The sequence below is a fragment of the Lissotriton vulgaris genome, chromosome 6, assembly GCF_964263255.1.
Source record: "Lissotriton vulgaris chromosome 6, aLisVul1.2, whole genome shotgun sequence".
NCBI classification, from domain to species: Eukaryota; Metazoa; Chordata; class Amphibia; order Caudata; family Salamandridae; genus Lissotriton; species Lissotriton vulgaris.
In genome coordinates, this window is record NC_141694.1 from 1,505,773,619 (window position 1) to 1,505,799,303 (window position 25,685).

The following is a 25,685-nucleotide window of genomic DNA, read 5'->3' on the forward strand; positions in this document are numbered from 1 at the left end:
AAACCGGAGGGCTTCGGTTCTGACGAGGACTTTTGTTGACTCGTTACCAAGCTGGAAGGCTCGACTGGCTGTTTCGGAGCCAGGCCTGGAGGCGGGGAATCGGAAACGTCGTCTCAGTGCCGACCTTGGTCTGAAGGCAGAGGTGGTGCTTAGACCTTGTGGTTTTTTTGAACGATTTGCAAGGGGTCTTCTTACTAACGTCATCTGGTCCTGGCGGCAGTACTTTGCCGTTGAGGTCTATCTCAAGCTCCGAGTCGGAGTATCGCAACGAGAAGGCTTCTTCCTCCTCTGCCGCTGATGCCTCAATGTCTTCTTGACCAGAATCTTCACCGAAGATGTCCGGCTTCGTCTCTCGACGTCAAGCCAGAATATTGAAGATTTTTCTTCGATCCAAAACATCTGCAAGCGTCGCAGTCTTTGTGCTCCGGAGACAAGCACAAGTAACACACCCTGTAAGAATCAGTGTGTGGCACTGAGGGCAGAATTTGAACGGTGTCCGTTCCATAGACAGAGAGCTGATGAGACGCGGTTAGGCCCGAAGTCGGTACAAAAAGCTTTACGATCAAAAAGTAGGATCCGTTGACCGAAATGATACGTGGAGAAGTGGGAAACTCTTACAAAACAATACTGTTGAGGATAGAGAGGATTGTGCATCAAGGGGAACCAAATGGTTTCGAACCAGAGCGCAGCAATACACATCCAAACCGGATGGTGGAAAAACAACCGAAAAATGCAGTGTTACCTCGTGACTAGGAAAGACTTCTTCAAAGAAAAACAACTTGCAAGAATCCGGACCCCACGCTAGATGGCAGGAGCATGTATATCTACAGCACACACGCCTCGAACATGCATATCCTCTTCCTCGGACGTGCTGTATACATCGACTTGCATCTCTACCTCCTGTGATGGTGCATCAGTGATCTGCTTCTCAACATCGAATGTTGGTGTCTCCTTGACGTTGAATCGCTTCTTGGCATAAAATGCAAAGGAGAATTGAAAGACGTAGAATAAAGTTGCTTTTGAAAAAACAATCATAAGTGAATTTTGAAGAGAAAAGCCTTAGAAAGGCAGAGTTCAGTGCTCCTGGGTCCTGTCAGCAGGTGCCAGAAAAAAAAAAGGAATTGAGGTAGCTGCCACTAACCAAGCATGATGGGATATTGGAAGTCCCTTGGGTTTTAAAGGCACTGCATCGATTTCCAGCTCTTACAATGTCAGTCTATGAGGCTACACTGTCCTATGCTTCTTCATTTCTCTACTCTACTAAAAAAGAGCTTGTGAAAGACATTTGTATTGTTTTACAGAGGCATTATGCATTTATATGCATCAACAGTTCTCCTGGCATCTTTACTATCTGCAAAAAGAATAATTTGGCCATTGTACCCTTCGCCTATAGGCTGCGTAATAAGAAAGGCGAACATCTACACTTACAAAAATATATAGGATAAAGTGCTCTGGGGTTCCCGCCCGCACATGGGCGGAACTATTCAGTGCTTATGACTATACATGGGAATCCCGTATGAGAGAAAATGGAGAGTAGTCTGTACGTGTTGTTGACAAATGAGATGGGTCCTGGCTTTGATGAGCCAACTGTCCAAATACGGGAAGACATTTGGTGAACACCCAGGGGGCAGCAGTGACTACAAATGGAAGAACTTTGAACTGATAATGCTATCTTGCTATAACAAATCTGAGGTATTTGAGATGAGCTGGTGGATTGCTATATGGAAGTAATTGTCCTTTAAGCCTAGTGCAGACAAAGTCGCCCTGCTGAAGCAGTGGGATCACGTCTCCATAGTGTCCATAAGGAAGTGTTTTGACAGTATGTAATGATTTAAGGGCCAATATCTAAAATAGGCCATAGTGAGCAGTTTTTTGTGGAATTAGAAAGTACTGGAAGTGCACTCCTGTATCTTGATGTTGAAAGGGACAGGCTCTATGGCTCCTTTGAGTAAAAGAGCCTCTACTTGCTGTTTGAGCAGATCTTGGTGTTCTATGTAGAGATTGTGTCTGCAAGGTGAACGTTTGGGCGTCTAGTTATGAGCTCCAGACAATAGCCATGTTGGATAATGTCCAACACCCATTGATCTGAGGTTATGGTTTTCAGGCGAGAAAGAAATTATCTACTTGTCATCCGACAGGTGTTAAGTGGTTTGGAGAATAAACAGAGTCCCTGCCTGAAGGTAGAGGGGCAGAGTGTGTTGAGGCACCCCTACCTCTACCTTGTGAAGCAGGGGTTTGTAGCGAGCCCATTGATTTAGGTGCTTCAGTGTCATTTTTTCTACTGCTAGGTCCCCCTGGAGAACAAATAGATGCTCTTTATCAAAAGTCAGATTTAATAGTATTTGGTGCACCCCTGGCTTGAAGCCAGATATATGTAGCCCAGCAGGATCTATGCAACAATACACTTGTGTCAACTCCCCTGGATGCTGTTTCCGTTGATTGTAGGACACATTTTATGACATTTTTAGAAATTAAGTTTCACTCATTTACAATCTCATGTCCCTTATTTTATATGCCTCAGGAAGATTTAGAGGAGTTCCTCCATTTCATCCCAATGTGACCCATTGTATTTTGCTTGAGTGTTAGCGATTCGCCAATGATTGGAGGATTGTGCTGCCACCCGCTTCCCTAGTTGATCTTGGGCATAATTATATAGGAGCGCACTGGGTCTTTGAAAATGTGATCAGCGTGCCTAAGCATACCTTTAATCATAGGCAGGTATTGACATGAACTATGCATAGTGGAAAAAGTTCAAAAAGGATATCATCCTCAAAAGGGCCTTTGTGCTGCTGCCCTAGTGATGAGTTCTTGAAAAGATGAATCATCATCGGGGTGATGGTCTTGCTGGGTAGAGATCTGGGTCAGTATCACCCAGGGGATCAACATCATAATTATCCCAAGGATCTGTGGACTGTGGGTATGAATAATCTCCTCCCCCAATCGTCGGTTGGAGATTGTGGAGACTCTTCTGGCTCATCCAGTAAATGGTGTGGTGAAGGTGGTAGTGACGAAGATGGTAAAGGAGGTGACTGAAGTGGTGAAAAATGAGGAAGAGGAGGATGCACAGGGCTGGTTTCAATGACCTTTTTTTAGCAGGCACAGGTAGATTTATAGCCTGTGCAAAGGAAAGCTGGCTCTTTGATGAAATGGACGCAGAGTGCACAGGCAGAGCTAAAATACGGCCAGTAAGAGGTTGTATATGTAGCTTTTTCTGCTTCGGATCGAGTCGCTCCTGCATGATTTGGAGGATTGGTTCTGGAGGCACCTTGGATGTGGAAGCCCAAAGTTTCGGTATCAAAGAAGTTTTCATTTTCAGATCAAAGTTGGTCGGAGCCGAATGGGGTGGAAGCGGGGTGCCTGGTGCCAAAGAGGCAGGTGGTCGGCTTGGTGCAGAGTCCGATCGGCTCGGTGCAGGAGCCAGCTGTTTTAGCTTGGCTTTTGGTGCAGAGCCTGAGGAAGGCGTCCATAGCAGATGGTCGGTGCCTACAATGGCTTACTGGCAGTAGTGACATGATAACCGAAGAGTCAGTCAAAATCAAATATTTTTGGGGATGTGGAGCAGGGGTACTCCCTGTATGTTGGCCTGAAGTAAGATTGTGTATCTGGAGACCTGGGTCTAGGTCAGACGCAGTGCCCAACCCAGAGCCATGGATGGGAAACGAGTCTTCCTCAGCTGCAGAGAATTCATGAAGCTCTTTCTGTTTAAGTTCGACATCTTGACCAAAGATATTGCTGTCTCTTAGATCTCTCTGTGCTGCATTGCTCTGCAATGCGCCCAACGGTCCCGTAATGTCTATTTTGATTGAAAGGATCGAAACGCTTCAGAGTCTGCTTCCTGATGGTCCAAAGACGGACATAAGTTGCAAATCTGATGTTGGTTGGTCAGTTCTCAGGTACTTCGCGTGGCAGCTGGGGCAGAAGTGAAAAAGGAGTTTGTTCCATAAGCAGCACATTCTCAGTCTAAGCTGGTTGAAAAAGAGGAGGCTCGAAGACGGCAATGGCAGCATGTTGAATCAACAGGCGAAAGTTCTCCGATTTTTCCAGATGCAATGATGGAAACAATACCAACGACTATGGAAATGAACAGCGAATCGAAAGGAACCGGAGACTGTCTCCAACTGGAGCACCACGAAACACGTACGAACCAGATGGTAGAAAGAAAACAATCTAACAACGAAGACAATGCCCATATGCATTACTACTAAGAGGAGGAGTCACTGTCTCATGACTCAAAAGACTTATTTGAAGAAAAACAACTTGCACACATCCAGACCCAACACTAGATGGCGGAAGTTCGCAGAGCATGTATATGTACAGCCACACATGCTTTGAATATGAGTGTTTCACCCATGGAGAATTGGACTGTGATGCAGATCTTCAACATAAAGATGCCCTGTTTAGCTAGTGGTGGTGTATGCGTAAGTGGTGCAGCTAATGTGGTCTTTGGAAATTACGGTGACTCCGCCTCGGGCTTGTGCCAACAGTGTTGTGTGGTAATCTTAGGGCCAGCGGGTGGATGTACCATGTTACAACGCATACCATTACAACTACCTACTGTTACAACGCGACCATTACAACGCATACCATTACAACGCATAGCGCTTTGAGGTGCTGGATAGTGGTAAGTATAATTTACTATTCTAACTCCAGTCCCCGTGGACCCTAGGGAAGGTGTTGGGATAGTAAATTATACTTATTCCCTATCCTAGAGCGCCCCCCAGCGCAATGCGTTGTAATGGTATGCGTTGTAAAAGTTGTGTTGTAACAGTAGGTAGTTGTAAAAGTTGCGTTGTAACAGGTGTATACCCCAGCGGGTATTGCTGTACTGATAACTGTTACAAAGGTTGAGTTTAGCAAAGTTTCCGTGAGGAAGAGTAGATCCGAGCATGATGGTGTAGTCGGTCTCATAGCTCTGTGACATGTTTGGTGAGCGAGAGGCTTGAGGATCATGCATGCAAGTGTGGCATGTTGCGTGGGTGGGGATTGGCCTTGTGAGCCTGAGCGAGTGGCTGTATTATGCGAGTATGAGCGAGGGGTATGCCACCTCTTAGAGCAGGAGAGTGAGTGAGAACTTGCACGAGAAGGTTGTGAATGCTCCGTCCATTTTGTGGAGTGCCATAGGGCAGAACTGCTCCAAGCAGCTGCCTTGGTTGTGTATACTGTTCTAGAAGGAAGTGATCTGGAATATTCATGATCATAATGACTTAAGAGACATAGCATAAAAAATGCAATAGAAAAGAAGCATTTTGCAACATAAGACGACATGCCCTGATGTAGTGGTGACAAAGAAAATCTAATCCAAGACAATAAGGAGTATGAATGCAATAACCTGGGAAAGAGGAGGGGAATACCTAGAGCTTATGACCGAAGTAGGTGTGGGGGGTTGGGGGTTCCCTACTCTAAGCATCTGTAAGATGGGAGCTAGGTAGATGCAAGACAGACATAGAAGATGTTCAGCCAGGATGTGGCACGAGAAAAGGCTTAGGGTTGGGAAGTCCGGATAAGAGGGCACACAGTAGGGAAACATTGTGAAACTCCGCAGACAGTGGGGGTATCCTGGGTTCAATTGCATATTTGAAAAAAACCAAGGACAAGTACACAGTTGGGCAAGTCCAGGCATCAAGGAGAAAAAAAAAAAAAAAAAAAAAAATGAATGACTATGCCAAATGGGATCAAGAGCATTATTTTAGAGAACAGACGCCCAGCGATGATAAAGGCTCAAACAAGGTTATGGGGTTCAGTAGGAATCCTGGAAATTATAGGAGACGTGGATTGTCCATCAATGTCACCATTTACTTTGGGAAAAAATCCCAAGGATGGCTATGATAGAAACTTACAATTTTGCAGTGAAAACACACACACATAATTACCATACATATTTCTTTAAACTAATCTCATTCCAAGAAGTAATGAATACCATAAGCAGCTGCTGTGTAAATAAGATATTTTACGTACATGTCAAGCGCTCCTGAAGTAGAGAGACAGTATTTTTGTTCCATTAGACTAACTTAGTGAATAGGTATGGTGCACAAGAGAAAAGTGACATTTACTTACTGTAGATTCCGAAAAGGCCATCATCTCTCAGGCACTCAAATTCTAGAGGTTAAAGGAAAACAAATACAATTTAATTCCTGTATTTAAGACACGTATCACAAAACAGACTGTAAAGATTTAGATACATTGTTCTAGAATCAGAATCACCATTGTTTGCAATTTTCCTCCGTATGTGATGGGTCAGGTGGGACAATTGAATAGGTCAAGAAAAGCACATCCAACATATTCATGGACATCATATGAGGCTAGTTAGGGGTCGCAGGCTTGAACCAGTTCCTCATGGAAAGAGTCCAGTTGGCAGTTTAGACTGGACTGTTTCCATAGGGTGTGGTGCAGGCTCAAGACTGATTTGCATATGGCTGGCTTTAAACTTGAATGGCATGGGGAGCAAATAAACGATGGATTTAGGCCCAGAAATCTGTTCTGGGGTCAATGTTAGACATTGTACAACATTCTGTCCATCAATTGTTCTTTCTGCTTACGATGAAACAAGACACATCTGGGTGTGTGAGGGCCACCGCTCCTGCGCCATCAGATCCCTCGATCTGGTTACTCAGCTGACCAGTCCACTTTTCTGTAACATTTTCTTTGATAGGAACCCATACTCTTTGGATTTACGTAGCCTGGTTGGCAGCTGGTATGCTGGACCTTTATGCACTCAGTCCTCCCTTTTGGTATAGTAATACACCCACGCAAATAGGCAAATGCAAGCCTAACAGCCTGGTGCCCATTTAACACCCCTATACCACCCACCCACATGCAGTCCTACGAACATTTTCTGTCCGCTTAGACAAGGCGGAAAATGTATGTTTTTTTTTGCCAATATGTTGAAAAACTGCTGAGAAAATAACCTTCTAAATCCCAGGGCAAGCAGTTATTCCACAACTGAGGGGGAAACTCGTGCAGCAGACATAACAGCCGAAAATTTAAATTCCAGGCCTCTTGTATCTCTGCTACAAACTCGGGCCAACCCCTCTGGCCAATCCCTTATGATGCCTTAGGTGTTATTCTCTTTCAGAAGACTAATTTCAAAATAAACATCAGGAACCACCAAGCAACTTTCCTCTGGTAACTACCAGTTGAAGTGAACAATGTATTACAAGAAAAATGTGTGGTGGATTAGAAAGGAAAATGCTACTTACCAGTATGCATCTGTTCTTGGCATGTAGAGCTGCAGAGTTACACACTATGAATAGATGGCCACCTAGTGTTGGGCCCGGATGTTTGCAGTTTGTTTTGTTGTAGAAAAGTCTTTGGAAGTCACGGGATAGGTGACGCCTCCTTTGGATGATACTACGCATCGGCTCGCCTCCATCCCCAGATTGTTTTTTGCCCATAGGGAAGTGATGAAGCTGTACAAGAGGTAGTGATGTCCATGTGATTTGTGTCTAATTAAGATAATACTGGAACAGATAAGGGTAGCCGGGGAGGCGGGTGGGCGTGTGTTACTCTGCAGCTCTACATGCCAAGAACGGATGCATACTGGTAAGTATTATTTTCCGTTCGAGGCATAGGAGCTGCAGATTACACACTATGCATAGATTGTATAGCAGCACCCACACCTAGCGGCGACCACCAGTATCTGTTGGAGTTGTTTGAAACAGTGTTTTTAGTACAGCCTGGCCTACAGTAGCTTGTTGTTTAGTTTGCACATCAACACAGTAATGCTTTGTGAATGTGTGCGGTGTAAGCCATGTAGCTGCTTTGCATATATCATCTAAGGGAATGTTCCCTAAGAATGCCATTGAAGCCGCTATTTTCCTTGTAGAATGGGCTTTTGGAGGAATTGTTAATGTACGTTTGACTTTGTGGTAAGATATTTGTATGCATTTAACAATCCACCTAGCGATTCCTGATTTTGATATGGGGTTGCCTTTATGTGGCGGTGAAAAGGACACAAAGTTATTTTGTTTTACGAAAAGTTTGTGTCCTTCGAAATAGTACAGTAATGCTCTTTTGACATCTAAGGTGTGTAGAGCTCTTTCTGCGACTGTTTGAGGCTGCGAGAAAAATACGGGCAGCTCAACTGATTGGTTTACAGGGAATGGTGAAATGACTTTAGGATTAGTACGAAGCACCACTTTGTTATGATGCATTTGCAGAAAGAGTTCTTGAATGGTAAATGCTTGTAGTTCACTAACCCTTCTGAGAGAATTAATTGCTACTAGAAAAGCTACTTTCCAGGTTAGGAATTACAATTCACATTTAAGTAATGGTTCAAAGGGAGGTCCCATTAATCTTGTGAGACCAATGTTTAAGCTCCACACTGGTGCATGTGGCGTTCTGGGAGGAATTATTCTTTTGAGACCTTCCATGAAAGCTTTTATAGCTGGTACTCTAAAAAGAGATAGATGTTGTCTATTTTGTAAGTATGCTGCAATGGCAGCGAGGTGTAGTCTGATAGATGTATAGGCTAAATTACACTTTTGACGGTGTAGTAGATATCCTATGATGTGTTGAATAGACACGTCTAAAGGATTTATTTGGTTGTTTTGGCAGTATATGACAGACCGTTTCCACTTAGCAGCATAGCATGCTCTATTAGTGGGACGTCAAGCTTCATTGATAACGTTGATACATTCTGGAGGAAGGCTGAGGTAACCAAACTCTATGACATCAGAAGCCAGATCGCTAGGTTGAGCTGAGCTGGGTCCGGGTGTCTGATCTCTCCATGGTTCTGTGTTAATAGGCGGGGAGATAGGTTGAGTTTTTTGTGTGGTACAACAGACATCTGCAACAGCGTGGTGTACCACGGTTGTCTGGCCCAAGTTGGAGCGACTACAATGAGCGTCAGGGAATGTTGTTGTAGTTTGCATACCACTAACGGAAGTAGTGGGAGAGGAGGAAAAGCGTACGCAAATAGTTTTGACCAGTTCATCCATATCGCATTGCCTTCGGACAATGGGTGTGGGTATCTGGCAGAAAGTTTAGGCATTTTGCATTTTCGTGGGTGTCAAAGAGGTCTATCTGAGGTTGTCCCCACATTTGAAATACCAGATAAAGAATTTGAGGATGAAGTTCCCACTCGTGGATCTGCTGTGTTTGTCAACTTAGTAGATCTGCCATAGTGTTTTGTACTCCTGGGACGTGTTGGGCTAAGAGGAAGATCTTTAGTGGTATAGCCCATCTCCATATCTGCTGTGCTAACAGAGAACTGCAGAGAGTGTGTTCCCCCTTGTTTGTTTATGTAGTACATAGCTGTCATGTTGTCTGTGCGGACAAAGACAGCTTTGCCTGACACTTGAGTTTGAAATGCTTTTAGGGCTAGAAACACAGCTAGCAACTCCAAATGGATGATGTGGAGTAACTTCTGTTGCGTTGTCCACCTGCCTTGCATGGTGTGATGCAGTAGGTGAGCTCCCCAGCCGGAGAGCGATGCGTCCGCTGTCATGACTATTTGAGGAACTGGCTCTAGAAACGGATGCCCTTTGGAAAGGTTTTTGGTGTTCCACCATTGCAGAGAACGATGAGTCCGACCGTCTAACAACACTAGGTCTGTTAGTTGACCTTGAGCCTGGTTCGAGTGGCGTGCTAGGCACTCTTGAAGTGGACGCATTTGCAGTCTTGCGTGAGGTACTACAAATATGCAAAATGCCATCATTCCTATGAGCTGCATGAACACTCAAGCTGGTAGCGAGTGTTGCGGTTTGAATTTTGTTAGGAGAGTTTGTACACTTGTTATCCTGGCTGGAGAGGGATAAGCTAGTGTTAGTTGGGTGTTTATTGTAGTGCCGCGATACTGTTGTATGTGCGAGGGTTGCAGATGCGATATGGTCTGATTTACTGTGAATCCCAGGTTGTGGAGCAGTTGAATAGTAGCGTGAGTGTTCTGACACACAGGCTGTATGAGCTGGCTTTTATGAGCCAGTCGTCTAGATATGGGAAGACATGAAAATGTGGTCTTCTTAAGTGTGCTGCTACTACTGCTAGGCATTTTGAAAACACCCTTGGAGCTGTTGTGACTCCGAATGGGAGCACTTTGAACTGGTAGTGATGCCCGTCTAGCACAAATCTGAGATATTTTCTGTGCGCTGTGTGGATGGGAATATGGAAGTAGGCGTCCTTGAGATCTAAAGTGACAAGGAAGTTGTTTAGTACCAGAAGTGGAAGGACTAGTTGGTGTGACCATATGAAAATGATCCGACTGTATGTAAATGTTTAAAGGTCTGAGGTCTAGGATGGGTCTTAGAGATCCGTCCTTCTTTGGTATTAGGAAATATAGGGAGTATACTCCTTTGTTTTTCTGATGCTCTGGAACTATTCCTATTGCATTTTTCTGCAGGAGGGATATTATCTCCTGTCTGAGCAGTGTTAAATGTTCTTGTGACATTGGACGCTGCTTGGGTGGTATGTTTGGGGGGTGGATGTTAGTTCTAGACAGTAACCTGATTGAATTATTTTGAGCACCCACCTGTCTGATGTGATGTTTTCCCAAGCTGGCAGGTATTGTTGAAGTCTTCACCCGACAGGAGTGGAATGGGACGGGGGAAGGGAGTCATTGGGCAGGGGTAGAGGCAGAGCGGGAGTTATTTTTACCTCTGCCTTTGTTATTGTTACCCCTGTAACCACCCCATTGGTAGCCCTTGCTGTAAGTGGACTGTGTAAGGGCTCTGTACAAGGTAGAAGCGGTGTCTAATGAGTATCCCCTGGTGGCACCTTGATAAGATGAGCTACGAAATGAACGTCTGGGAGCCTGCGACTGCAGGGCTCCCATAGATTCGGCTGTATCTGTATCCTTTCCTTTTTTCAAGTGATACATCTATGTTAGGTCCGAATAGGTGTTGCTCATCAAAGGTTGATTAAGAATGGCACTTTGTACTTCAAGTTTGAACCCTGATATGCGTAGCCAGGCATGTCTACGTAATAAGACGCTGCTGTTAAATGCCCTAGAGGCAGTATCTGCTGCATCCAGTGCACAACGGATAGAGGTGTTTGTAATGTTTTTCCCCTCTTGGATAAGCTCATTTGCTCTATCCTTGTACTTATCAGGGAGGTGTCTCAATGATTCTAATACGTCATAATGTACCCTGTCGTATCGGTCTAATAATGCCTGTGTATTGGCAATATAGAACATATTTGCTGCTTGAGACGCCGTTCTTTTCCCGGATGCGTCAAGTAGCTTAGACTCTATCTGGTGGTGGAGCTTCACCTGATGTTTGTGAGTTTGCTCTCTTGTGTGCACTGGAAACTACAAGTGAGTCTAGTGGAACTGGACCTTTAATATATGCTGGGTCTGAGGGAGCAGCTTTACATGTTTTCTCTATGCAAGGGTTAATGACCCGAGTTCTGACTGGGTCTTTGAAGACTTCAGGAGCATGCATAATCACTCCTTTAAGCATTGGTAAAATGGATGAGGACCTTTGTGCATTATCGAAGGTATCCATTAAGAAGTTTTCATCTACAGGGTCTCTATGCAGGTCTACCCCATGATATTGCGCAGCCCTGTGAATCAATTTATTGAAACCCATAGTGTCTTCTGGTGGGGAAGGCCTTGAGGGTTATAGGTCATCCTGAGGGACATTTGGGACATCTGGGGTGTTATAATCATCCCACGGGTCAGGTGATCCTATAGGAGTAGCTGGATCAAGTAGGTGGCCCTCCATATCATCAGAGCTATCATCCTTGTTGTCATTATCTGGTATGATAGAGGATGCTGGGGAGTGTTGTGGTATGGGAGGATGTGGTGATGGTACAGATAAAAGGGAAGGGGAAGGCAGTCTTAAGGGAGAGGTAGCCATATCCTTCTTTGAATGCAGGGATGGAGCTGGTGTGTCTAGTGGTGGCTTTTTTTAAGCCAAAATCAGCTACCCAGTGATTGGATCTTTAGCTAGTCTTTTGAGCAGGGTCTGGATAAAGTAAGTCCTCTGCAGGAGGCCGATCTTTTGGTGCGGAGGAAGGTTTCGGCACCGAAGTGGTTTGTTTAGTTTTTTTGGCAATGTCTTTAACCGGAGAAGCAGGAGTCTTTTTCAGCTCCGAAGTTTGTTTCCGTTCCGAGGATTTTCTCGGCGCCGGTATGTTGTTTGGATCCAATGGTTTCTTCGGTTCCGGTGGTTTTTTCGAATCTGAAGCGGGTTTGCTTGGTTACGACCTGGGTTTCGGTGCCGAAGGAGTAGAGGTATGTTTTGGTGCCGATGGTTTGGATGTCGGCGTAGCCGGTGAAGTTGTCTTTTTCGGTGTCGGTAAGTGTGCGCCGGCACCGTGCGAAGGCAGACTCGAGCCAGAGTCACCCGAAGGCTCAATTAGCTTCTTAGCCGGGCACGAAGGTGGGGCAGTAGAAACAGTGTGGCGGTGTGCACCTGAGCCAGAGGGAGTGTGTGTGACCGGGGCCTTCTTTGGGTGTGTCGAGGAAGGGTCGGGGGTCGACTGTCTTACTTACGACCTGCTGTGCTGGAGTGATGTCCTCGACTTAGGAATCTTCTGCCTCTGAGTTGCTGTCGACGTCGTGTTGTTCTGGACCGTTGACGCCTTCTTCTAAGATGTCGTCCCTAATGGAAGCTGAAGATCGAGCCATTGTTCTCCTCGCTCTTCGGTCCCGGATAGTCTTTTTGGAGCGGAAAGAGGCACAAGCGGAACAGTCTTTGGCCTTGTGCTCTGGGGAGAGGCAAAGGTTACACACTTCATAAAGGTCGGTGTGGGGAAACTTCGACCCACATTGAGGACACTTATTAAATGGCGTCCTTTCCATGAGCTGGAGTCGAGGCCTAGTTAGGCCCGAAGGCCGTCGACGACAACCGGAATCGAAGTTTTTCAGTGTTGAAGAGTAACGTCAACTGGAAAAGCGTTCGAAACGTAATTTCTGTGAGATGGTGAGGATTGCGCGCCGAAGGAAATCGGTTCCAACAGGGAGTGCTGGAAACACATCCGAGCCCAGTGGCGGAAAAAAAACAATCTGGGGAAGGAGCAGTTTCCCATGCGCAGTATCATCCAAAGGAGGAGTCACCTATCCCGTGACTTCTAAAGACTATTCTACAACAAAACAAACTGCAAACATCCGGGCCCAACACTAGGTGGCCATCTATGCATAGTGTGTAATCTGCAGCTCATATGCCTTGAACATTCTTTATTTAACCTTTCTCCTCTTGAACCTATCTCCTCTAACAGCAACAGAAAAGATTACAGCAAATTAGCTACGGTAAAAGGTTATTCGGAGAATTGACACCCAGAAAATGCACAGCGAACCCAAAATATCTGGAAATTGTTCAAAAGAAATGCTAACAAACAAAACTGAGTATGACAGTGTTATCATGTTCGTCACTATTTGAAAAGCTAATACATACAATCACATAAGAAATTACTGAAAATGTTATGCTGAACTGTCCCTTCAATAAAAATTCGAACATGTTTGACCAGAAATAAAAGTGTGGCACTAGTGAAAACATGACTGAAATATTCACCTTTTAATAGATAATTTGAGATGGGCTAGTAGTCGGCAACTTGAACGATCAGTCATTTTGCGCTAAAACTTCTGGAGCCTCCAGAGAGGAGCTATTCTCTGCATAAAGATTCTGATGGCACGTTCAAAACAACTCAAAAGCTTTAATCTAAAGTCACAGAGCACAACTTAAAAGAACTCATACCTATATTGTGTACAGGGCTACAAGAAGAAAACAAAGATTGTAAAAGGCATGATGTGTCTGATCTGGTGTTACCCATACAATGCCACCAGAAAGTCTAGACAGTAGTTCTATATGGATCAGAGGTGAGAAGAAAATTACAGTTGATCTAGTATTGCCCAGATGAAAAACGGTAGACGCCAAAACAATTCTGAGTAAAGTAACTGACTGAACTGAACAAGGAGACACCAAACTGTGGTTTCAATGAACCAACAGAAGTTTACTAACATTATTATGTCACCATGTTTTAAATTACATGGGGCTGGAAAAGAAAGCCTGAGTGACAAAAGGCACGCTGGTGTGAAACCCCTCCACTTCTCCTTTGCCTACTCATCTTTACTTAACTGCTGGAAAGCCATTTCTCCTGATGGCAATTGTCGATAAATACATTAATTGTGCTTGGTGGTAAACATGATGGCGAACCCGATGAAAGTGGCAAAGCAGAGCCTCAGAAAAGCATGCTAATAGTTGTTGAATCGAGACTTCCAACCAAAAAAGGTTGGCTGGAGCTTTGGAGTTAGTGGTAACAAGTCCAGGTCAGATCCATGAGTCTCACGCAAACTTTGCAGTAAATATTGATTGGTAGGCTAGTTAGAAGTAACAGTTAATGAAAGCTATCCCCTGGTCATATGTCAATCTACTTGAAGTGCAGCGTTTTGCCACAAAGTACAAGTTACTGAAGAAAATAATGTTGGGAGTTGAATAGAAGGTTCCAAATGTAGAGTACAACTAAATGTAGGGCATGACTACACAAACTGAAATAAGTGGCATGAATCTTAACTTTTCCATACAGCACTGAAAGATTAAAGGATGTCTGCAAAATAGATGAGGTTGCCTTCAGAATCCTCCCAGTAGTCCGGGCTCCACATCCAATTTATTTATTCACAGGCTTTGTATAGCGCCTGAATCACCCCGAAGGGGCATCTCTGTGCTTTGGACGGAGCTGCTATGTGGGCTGACACAAAAGTTTGAAACAAGGTGGTCTTAAGTAGTTTCCTGAAGAGTGAATAATCAGGGCATTGTCTCGGATGTATAGGAAGCTGGTTCCAATACAAGGGCAGACGCTGATCCCTATGTCCTCATGTAGGGCACCCTGATTGACGGCTATGGACTCACAACTGAGGAGTATAGAATTAGATTTAGGGGGGCTCACAAAACCAAGTCAGTCTGAGGTGGACTTCATAGACTACTCAGTAAAAACACTGGTTAACTGGAAGTGAAGTGCATGATTATGGTGGACTTTATAATCTGTTTATGAAGGAACACATTTAAAGTAATTGCACTAATGAAAGGTAGCATCAGAATCAATCTGGTAGACGTAGGTCCAATTTCTCCCCAAGAATTGGGAAAAAAGCCAGACCACTGGGTCAAGACTAGGGAGACCAAGACTACCACTGGTGGGTGACCAAAAGAAACCGGTTACAAAAACACCCCTGGGTAAAGACTCTGACCATCATAAAGATAAAGAGTCCCATATAGCCCCCATAAACCTGTCCAGGAGGGTGGGCCCAAAGGCACCTCACAACCTGAAACTGGATACCAAGGTAAGAATTGGGATCCAATAGAGCATGGTGTCACAACTGTCAAAAGACAGGACACCACACCAAGGACTCTACCTGTCCTAAGAAACAACCCCCTAGTGTAGCTCTCGGGGTTGCCAGTGTAGCATATGAGTAGTCCCTCAGATGAGAAGTCCACATAGCCTTCAACTAGAAAGTGGGACCAAAAGGTGAGTTGGAAATTCCAGAGGGGAGTAGACACTTCCACCACTACTGGTGAATGGAATCCCAGCCACTGCCATAAGGGATACCTCTGCCAGTTACACTATGGAGCATGACAGGTTGGTACACTCAAACTAGCATGTCCTAGGGGAGACAAAAAGAATAAGGGCTATTGCAGGGTAGGTCACATTTCAGGCCTGTGACTGTAAAGCACCTATAAATAGCTGGGTCCCTTGGTTGGAGAAAGGTGGTACTCATTAAAGACCTCCCACTTGACTGTCTCCTTGGGAACGACCACCCAGAGGTTGGTCCAAGGCCAAAATGAGATACTGTCTAGTGCTAGACCTCAGCCAAGAAATCTGGGGGGCTGACCCTGCAGCTACTGCGGGTAAACCCTAAAAGAGAAAAAAAGATCAAGTGCAGGAAAGGTGGACAGTTGTTAGCCACAGTTCCAGTGGGCGAAGGAGGTTATACCCCAGTAGGGGAGAATTCAAAAGGTGGCACTGGTGAAGTCCCACTTAACCCACAAAAAGACAGACTAGTCAGGCAACTGTCCAGTCTGAGTTGCTGGCTCAACAGCTGACAGAAGAGAGAGTGGGAGAAGGGTATTCCCTACAGGATGTAGTGACCCACCATTATAAGAAGTCAGTAAGTTAGCCCCTTCACCTACCACTGAAGAGCTAACGGTGTGGTTCTGGGCACTGACAGCTATCAGTGGTCCATGCTGGGTGTTAGCCTTCTTGGCTGCGCTATACTTGGGTTGTATGTCGGAACAACGATTTCCTTTACAACACCTACCTGAACACCGCAGTCTCTACTACGACCGCATCCTAACCACGACTAGCTTTACCAAGCATTCCTTTACTACGATTTTTCATGGTTACGGCATGCATGGTAAACAGCAATCCGTGGCTGAGTTTACCACCCCCCTCATTCTCCTACTCCGAACGCCCTACCCCCTAAAAACGAATCAGTACCCCTCCCACCCCTAAAAACTACCCCAAACCCTCCCTAAAAACTACCCTGAGCCTCCCACCCCCTAAAAACGAACCCGAACCCCTCACCCCCTAAAATCTAACTCGAACCCAGACAGCCCCTATTAAGGAACTCCAATTCTCCCACCCATAAAAACTAACTTAAACCCCTCCCACACCCTAAAAACATGAACCTCACAAACCCCTCCCAGACCCAACACACTAACACGACCTACCACCCCCGAACCCCTCTTACCTGATCCTGTCCGACGCTCCTCTGAACTCTGCCCAGCCCGAACACTAGATCGACTTAGCCTTACCCGCGCACATGCATGGTTAAGGCGAAGTCGTTTTTTTGGGCAAGTTGTTGTTTGGGCTTACATGACTCCGGAAATCGTTGTTCCGGAGTAGTTGTTGAGAATGTTTCCTCTATCCTTGGCATTGTGGTCTAGCCCCATGCCAAATAGTAAGTTAGGCCCCCTGACCCCCTGACCCTGTTGGTCATGCTGGGGTTACTCGAGCTGTGAGTAACCTCTATGGGTAAGCTGGGTGTTGTCCCAGCGAAGTTAGAATTTGCAGAGTTAGACACATCTGAACCTAAACCAAAAAGATGGGGTAAAAATACCACAGAACTAGGAAAGAAATATTGGGAATTCGGTCTTGAAACTGTTCAGGTAGGCCAGCACCCAAAAGGGACTGATCTGGAAGAAAGGCTGTAAGGCAGAGTACGCCCTGCAACTTTCAAAGCACTTCCTCGCCTGAAATACTAGGAAGATTCTCCCATGTTTGGCTGAGTCTCCTGGTCCTTGGGCAGCGCGGGTGGCGGGTTTAGAGGAGGGGGTGTCATGTGTAGATAAGTAGGTTTCTGCTGCAGTAACCACCCCCACTTTTTGCCAGATTTCTGATGCACTTTGCTTGTGTTCTTACCCTTAACTCTACCATTGTTTCCACAATTGCCACACATCAAGCCCAAGAATAAGTCCCTTGTAAAAGGTACCGGTGGTACAAAGGGCCTTGTGACCAGAGAGGGTAGCTTACCATGTAGTGTGCCACCCTTAAGGATCCCACACCTAACACAGACACACTGCCATTGCAGACTATATGTTGTGGCTAAAATAAAAGAGTCGACATGTCACACCTTCCTGTGTGCCATGCCTACACAGCACTGCCTGTGCCATAGTTAAGTCATCCCTCTGGCAGGCCTTACAGCCCCAAGGCAGAGTGCACTACACCACAGGTTCAGACATAGATGCATGAGCAACATGCCCAAACAGTCTTAGTCCATTCTTGGGACACTAGGCACAGGGAAGCCATTTCGAGTACATGGGCTGGGAGTATGGCAACACAAACATCACAGCTCAATGAAGGCTTTACTGAAGACTGAGAAGTTTGGTATCAAACATCTCAGCATAATAAACCCACACTGATGCCAGTGATGAAATTATTATAAAATGCACTCAGAGGGCATCTTAGCCACAACCAGATAGGTTGCTAACCTCATGGGGTGAGACCCTTTGGGCTTTCTAAGATCAGAAAAAGCCTGCGCTGGATGGAGGTGCTTCAAACTCCCCCTTGCAGGAACAACAACACTTGGCGGTAAGCCTCAAAGGCTCTCACCTTGTGTTATGCGGATTTGGGTAGCTCAAACTACTGGAGATGCCTGCTCCCCTGTCTTAATCCCACTTTTTGGTGGTAGGACCGGCTGGAAAATTAGTAAGCAGAGTACGGGTGTCCACCTCAACCTGGAACACCACTAGGGTCGCCAGGAGCGGCGGTGAACCCCTATCTTAGAAATTCTCCATCTTGAATTGGAGAATTAGGCCCAATAGGTAAAGTGATGTGCCCCTCTCCCCAAGGGGAGGGGGCACCCAAAGGGTGTATCCACCATAGGAGACAGTAGCCTTTGGCTATTGCCCCCGACCTAAGTAACAAACTTAAATTCAGTATTTAAGGGCTCCCCCGAACCTTGTTCCTCAGATTTGGCGACCTACGAAGAGCCATGCAGCAGTGGAGAAGATGACTGACTTGGCCCCTGACCTACCAGCCTGTCTCCTCCTCCAGCAAACTTGCTCTAAGAAACTGGCATGGCCCGCATCCAGCAACCTCCAAGAACCTCGGGGACCTGTGCTTTCTTCAACAAAGAATAGTGTTTCCCATGGACACCGGATTTGTCCAACAAAGAAACCAACACAAGGACTCCAAATCCAAGCGGATAAGCGACACTTGCACGCCTTTGCACCAGACGCCAACAGCCCGAATCTGGTGGCCCACAGCCCCATTAAAGTCTCCGACTGCATTGGTCGCTCACTGTACTATGCTAAGTGAGATCCTGAATACAAAGTATCATTTTCTGTACTGAAAAGCATTTCGTGCACATGTAAAGTACTGTTTGATGCTATATAAACCTATTGACAGTAACGTGAAGTATTGCATAACAGTTGACTTACCCATAACGGAGTTCAACTTGGTTCCTAGAAATAAAAGTAACTAAAGTAATATTTTTCTATAACCATTGGCCTGGAGTCAGCCATTAAGCGTGTGTTCCTGCCCTGTTTGAGTGTGTACACCAAATGCATTCACACTACCCTCTGATAAGCCTAATTGTTCAGCCCAGCGATCTACCTTAACCTCTGCCATACCTTTGGGGACTGACTGGACTCTGTGCACACTTTTTTTAATATAATATATACAGAGCTAGATTCCTACAAAAATCAACTATGCAAAAAGGTGTACTGGATCCATGCAGGCAGTGGGGAATTATTCAAGCGTTTAGAACTATCAAAGAAGAGCCTACATTGCAGAAAATGAGTTCCATCCCCATTACAGAAGATTTGTCATCACCACCATAGGAGCAATAAAAAGCACTATTTGGATCAAACTATTTTAAGTCGCAAGCATAAGCCTAGATAGCCTTTCTAGGACAAAGAAGGCTAGTGGTTAGCTTTTCAGATGTCAAACCCATAGACTGCCGTTCTGAATAAGGTATTTCACATTGGAGACAGCGGGCTGCTGAGCACACACCTCCCCGTTCCACAGTTTCTGCCGAATGCGGGAGTGCTTTAAGATGGACTAAAAACCAGAGTTTTGCACTATATAAAACAGGTTGTTTACTGCAGAGCAATACCAGTTTCAGGTCCTAGTCAGAAGAAAAGTGTCTCCGTAGGAACCATGAGAGGAGGTACCCATTGGAGAGGTTACTACTCTTCATCTCTTCTTTGAAGCTTAAATGTACAGGGCCAACACCTGATATAGGGAAGGGATGGACTGCTCACGTCCAGTGTTATTAATCGGGCATGACTCCCAGATCTTGGAAACACTACAAGATCCCAAGTACAGACTTGTCATTCTTGATATAAATGCAGCTTTGTATCAGTGCATCACATTTACGTACAAACTGAGCATTTGTGGTGGTCAAATTCCAAAACCTTAACGTTATGCTAACCAGGAGCACCTGGGTCAAAACAAAACTGGGGACATTGAAAACATGTACAGTACATTAGGTTTCACAAATGCAATTCTTACTTCAAACAAGACAAAAGGCATCAGACGAAGGGAAGAATGTGAAGACCAACACACAGTGTACATCTTATTTAGAAAACTTCAACTTCATTATAAATGTTTGGACAAACTTAACTTGAGGATGAGGCCCATGACACTATTACAACTATGTATAAAGTCTCGTGAAATTAACACATTTGTCTCAAACATTAGTTCTGTATTTAAAAATCAAAATTACATTCCAACTTTTCTGCAAAGCATCACATAAAAACGGAACGCATATGTTTTTTGCAGGTGTAAGTGATGGCCATACCTAAAGGGCATACTGATCTTGGTTGCAGATGAGTCTCCCACTTGTGTACTATGACTTGGCAAGGACCACTCGTAGTCTGCAATTTAAAAGTTACAGCAATATCTTTCATTATTTGTATTTGTCATTTACTTAACCAGGCTGTACTAGATTCATGAATAACCATCCCCATATCAATTCCCACCGCTAATTTTAAAATAATGTGCAACACAGATCTGAATGAAACATTTACTAGTATTTCCGATTCATCATGGTAATCTGCATTAATAAATATTGAACTTTTTTGTTTATATGCACAACCCCAGTTCACTTTTACAAGTGATAATACATTTAAAAAGTGAAAAAAATTAAAACTATAAACCTAACTGCAGCATACATTGACAACGTTTTTGTTATAGAAAATACAATTTAACATAAATTTCATTAGTGCAAAACTAACAGCGGAAAACTCTTCACTAAACATTTTTAAAGTAAAGCAGGAAGATATGGCACTAGGTAAGCAGCATTTGCATGAAGGGACACTGCATCTTTAAGGTACCAAGACTTATCCCTGCACTACAAGGCTTTACACCAGTTTGCCACCTCAGTTCGTTTTAATGACACTCCGGATTCATCTCATATGCAGTGCCATCCTGATTACACCAAGGAGTTTTGGATTATTATTGCTTTATTAAGGCTTCTCATGATGCAGAACTAGTATTACAAGTGGTTGTTCCTTTGCCATCCTTAAGTCTTCATTGATAGTCAAACAGACAAAATAATCATCGGGGACAGTGACTCGACGAATTGTGAGGCCTTAATCAAAACACTATTCAATTCTAACTCTAGAAGCTGGATCAGTAGGGTTTGGGAGGATGGTTGTACATTCTGTTGGCATCTCAAGAGTGCTACAAAAGTGCATCAGCATTCAGCTTCAGTCATCTGCCTCACTCTCAATCTCATCCTCTCTATTTTTAATGTCTTCCAGACCACAAGTTTGAAAATATTCATGCTCCTCTATGGCATGCAAGCCTGGCAGAACGACTGTAAAATCGAGGCTGGGATCTTGTTATGGCTTTTACCACACAAAAAGAGGGAGTACTTCCCGGATGGTGAAATGATTGAATTGAGATGATCAAATAAAGATAAAAAGAAAGCCTTGCATTCTGAAGAGGCAGAAGAAATCTTGGCTTAGAGAAATGTTTAGTGAAATCCAAAAAAGCAGTAGATCTTTCGAGGCAGAAGTCCAAAGGGAAGAGCCAAATGCTTTAGGAACCTACTCAAAGGAGCTGGAAAGAGAACATGGGTAACTGTCAGTGATGGCATTGTAGGGCCTTGAAGCTGTAAGGTTTAGTGTTCACCTTAAACTCAAAGAAGCTGCTGCTTTTGTAGGTCGATTTTCTTTATCTTCCTTCCTTTTTTCTATCAAAGATTTTTTGAAAAGAGTTTCAGCCCCATATGTTCACACAGGTGAGGTTTACGATTTAAAGCCTGCTTTTTAAAAATGTCAGATCCAGATCAAAAGCCTACCAGGATTTCACAGATGAGCGGACATATTCAAGGTTTAGAAATTCAATAAATATTCCCATAATGGAGGCGTATGGTATTACCAATTTAATGTAATATGCATTTAGATATCAATGCATGCATGATCGTCAAAGAGTTTGTAAACGAGACCAACAGTATTTCCAAGCACATGATTTTACACACTTGCAGTCTAGCTTTGAACAGGAAGAAAACAAGTTACTTACCTGTAACTTTAGTTCCCTAGTATTGGTAACTTTCATAGATTCCCATGCTTTGTATCATTCCCCGTCGTTGGAATGGGAGTCTCGGTAACAAAAATACCATAGCTGTAGGTACAAAAGAAAGGAAAAAGGCCTAGGCCTCATTCCCTTTTGTAGCATATTGTGAGAAGTTAGCCTGATACAAGGTGCCCACAGAATTGTGGACAGCATATATCAGTCCAAACAATCCCTTATGGCAGTGGTTCCCAAACTTTGTTGACCCGTGGCTCCCTTGACCTAATCGGCAGTTGGCCGTGGCTCCCCACCATTTTTTTTTTTTTACCGGTGGGCGGGATGTAAGCCCGACCTCGGGAGTACTTCCTGTTGTCTTCCTTAAAGTAATTGGGACGCAATGAAGGTATTATAATGATATTAGAAACAAAATAAGAAGATAACAGTTGTTTAATAAAACCTTAAGTGAGAAACAATACAAGACTTTTTTGGACCACACAACAATAGTTTAAAAACTTCTGTATAATAAAATATATTTTTCAATGAACAGGAAAAAGCGAGGCCTTTACCCGTAGGTGTCAGAGCACTGTACAATAGAACCAGTTACGTTACACTAGAGAACTGTTGCAGGAATACAACAAACAAAAATAGCCTGCACAGAGTGTACAAGCAAAAGTAAGAATAAAAAGGACAAATTTTACAGTGACTAAAGAACTTCCTGGCGAACAATAGCAGGCCATAGAATCAAAACAACGCAGGTAAAAAGAAAACGATTTCAAACACAGCAAGCACAGGATGTACAGCAAAAATATAAACATATGTGACAAATTTACAAAGACTAAAGAACTTCCTGCCAGGGTCTGAGAAGGAGGGAACCGCAGCCCAAAGGTTAAGAATAATGTTGGCACCTAGCTACGAGAATAATGACCCTCACATGCTCGTCGTGTGGGCAACTGTAACTTGGAATCATCACGAATATTGGTCCAGGTCCTTGTCAAATATGCTATAAGTGACCCTGCAGTGCTCCAGGTAAAAATCAACTAATTAAATGAGGAAATTGGTAAAATGGAAGTCACTGCTGTGATTCAAAAATATCGGGATGATATGCTGATTCACTTGCAGAGGGAGGAGGAAGTCATAAAAAAGTGCAAAGTCTTTAAACTTCAACGTGATAAGTTGGATTACAAGCAAGGGTGCGTGTTTACTTTTTCTAAAAAATATGACTCAGTAAAAGCAGCAAATAAGGATGGTTCCCTCCACAGGGCACAGCCCAGCACAAGTGGTAATGCACTGGTGTCTACGTCCACATCAGACCTTACTTCGGTGCTAGAAAGCGAATGCAAACAAACAAAGAAACAATCAAAAATGACGGGCGAGACGCCAGCGATGCCTCCAGTGGCAAGTCAAACAACAAGAAGCCAGCAAACAACAGATGGAGGCCCAAGTAGGAACACAGGCAACAAGCATGGACTCCCAAACAGTGATTAATTTGTCCAGTACAACACTAAGTGTATATGAAAGAAAGATATTAGCGAGAAAAACGCTTACTTACCGATTTGAACAGGGTCCTACGAGGCGAGGCAGGGCAGGGCACAACACGGTGGTCTCCAGCAATGTTCCTCGGACACTCCAAGCAGGGCACAACGGGGGGGGGGGGGTCACCAGCTTAAGTACAGCACGTACGTGCGTGCGTACATACGCAGGAAGCGTATGGCGGCAATGTGCTGGGCAAAACCAATACAAAAGGTACTATTTTAAACCCCACCCCCGCATGTTGGCCTGCAATTATATGTCCCACTTCCTGCGTGGTGGCGCGGCGCCCCAGGCTGCTCATCACGGCGCACCAGGGCGCCGCGGCGCACAGTTTGGGAACCGCAGCCTTATGGTGATGGTTGTAAAGTCAACCTTATAGACAAGCTATCCTTGGGGTAGCATGGACTAAGCAGTCTTAGGCTAACACTCCAGTAGGCATGTGAAGCCAGCTGTAATACCATATGCAATCCTGTAATACCAAATGAAAGGACACCACACAAGTTAAATATTATAAAAATATATGTATTTATTCTCAGAATAATCCTCTATACTCTTTATGAGTCTAGAAGCACAAGCGTTTAAACAAAAGCACAGTAAAACATATGAAAGTTGCACAATTATGGATGAGGCCTAGGGGCCACTCAAACCATATAGTAAAATAGTGGTATAAGTATCACTAATCGAACAGTGGTAAGGCCTGGGGCCTTGGGAATCGCTGGGGCTATTCGGGACTAGCAGTGATGAAGTCGGGAAAAGCCCGCGGGACTCGGGTGCAGCGCTAAAAGCACACGCATGCACCAATGCAAAGTCAATGGTGCGTAAAAGTTATCGAGTTACAGTTTTAGGAGTCTTCCGACTGGACTAGAATGACCAAACTTTAGACTTAGACACTATAGGTGTATACCAATGTAGGAACACCGGTGTTCATGAGTTACCTCATCCACAGGAAGTGGGTGCATAGGTGCCAAAGTGTGTCGGGTTTCGTCATGCAGTCTGATGGTGCCTGGAGATGAAGATGCTGCAAGATCCATAAGAGAAGTGTCCGGTTGGATCCAAGGGTGGATCGAAGATGTAGAGTACCTGAAAGCAGAGGGGACAGAGTCTGGGTCACTCAGCAGTGACCAGGGTGGAACCAGGAAGGAACCAGGCAATGTTGGGCGCAATCAGGTGGTTGTCATGAAGCTTGTCCCCGCAGCCACGTGGACTCTGGGGGCACAGAGGATGTCCAGGAGTGGATCACGAGCTGTCCCACGAAGGCTCTCGCTGTCGGCGGTGTCGGCTTCCGGATCGGAGCAAACAGACCTTGGCAAATGCAACCCACACAGGATTCGAAGATCGCTTCTTACTCGGACCAGCAAGGTCAGAGCCTTGGCTCCTTTTCAGGGGAGTGAGGGCAAGTCTGGAGCAACCAGACTCACAAGTTAGTTTTTAAGGTTCGTCGGTTCGGGGCCACTGGCCAGCAGGCAAGCGACCGGACCAACGCGTCAAGCAGAAAAATGCAGAAGGGCCCCACGCAGCACTCGGTGAGTGTAGAGGGGTGAGCTTCGGTGCAAAGGCTGCTCTGGGCTGGGGCTTCTCAAACACCAATGCACAGCTTTGAGGGAGCCTCGGGAGCTGCACGGTCAGCACTTCGTAGTTTTTCCAAGATGGCCGGCTCCACGCAGCCTCCACGGGTCTTAGATTCGCTGGGACTGTGGATCGGGCTGTGGGGAGTCGAGGGAAGCTGGACTTGTCGATCTCTGTCGCTCGAGTTCCGGCGGGAACTGCAACAAAGCAAACGGTGAGGCGCTGGATGGTGCCTGTTTGCACAGGGTGGTCACTCCTTGACCACAAGGGAGATCCTTCAGTCTTCCACGTCGAGTGGGATGTCAAAGGGTCCAGAGTTCTGTATCAAAGTTTCAGTCAGGATAATCTGATATGCGTGAGCACTGCTCCCACCTTTATTCCAAATCTGTGGGCTGGATCACCTGTAAGGTCCCTCCTATGGGTGGGACCAGGGAGAGGGGTGGTTACACCCCTTTCCCTTTGTCCAGTTTCGCGCCAGGACTGGGGCTGGTGTGCCCCAGAACCGGTTTGACTGGATTATGCAAGGGGAAGCTTTGTGCTCCCCAGGCAGTGTCTAGTTTCTTTCAAACCTCCCAGCTACAATCACTATCTCCTGTCTGGGGTGGTGTGACACCTCCCTGTGACAGGAAACCTTTTGTCCAGGCCTCCCCTGCCGGAGTTTCGGTCAGCAGCAGGAGGCTAGACTCGTGTCTGTGGCA

At 45.1% G+C, this 25,685-nt stretch overlaps 1 protein-coding gene across 1 annotated transcript in view; it reads right to left on the reverse strand.

Moving 5' to 3' along the window:
• Nucleotides 1-25,685, reverse strand: part of GPCPD1 (glycerophosphocholine phosphodiesterase 1) — a 941,421-nt gene that overhangs the window by 706,227 nt on the left and 209,509 nt on the right. Inside the window, exons 5-6 of the mRNA XM_086927681.1 lie at nucleotides 20,174-20,249; nucleotides 6,055-6,096 (exon numbers count right to left, since the gene is read on the reverse strand). Of these exons, the coding sequence (XP_086783807.1) occupies nucleotides 6,055-6,096; nucleotides 20,174-20,249 (118 nt within the window). The remainder of the gene's footprint in view (nucleotides 1-6,054; nucleotides 6,097-20,173; nucleotides 20,250-25,685) is intronic.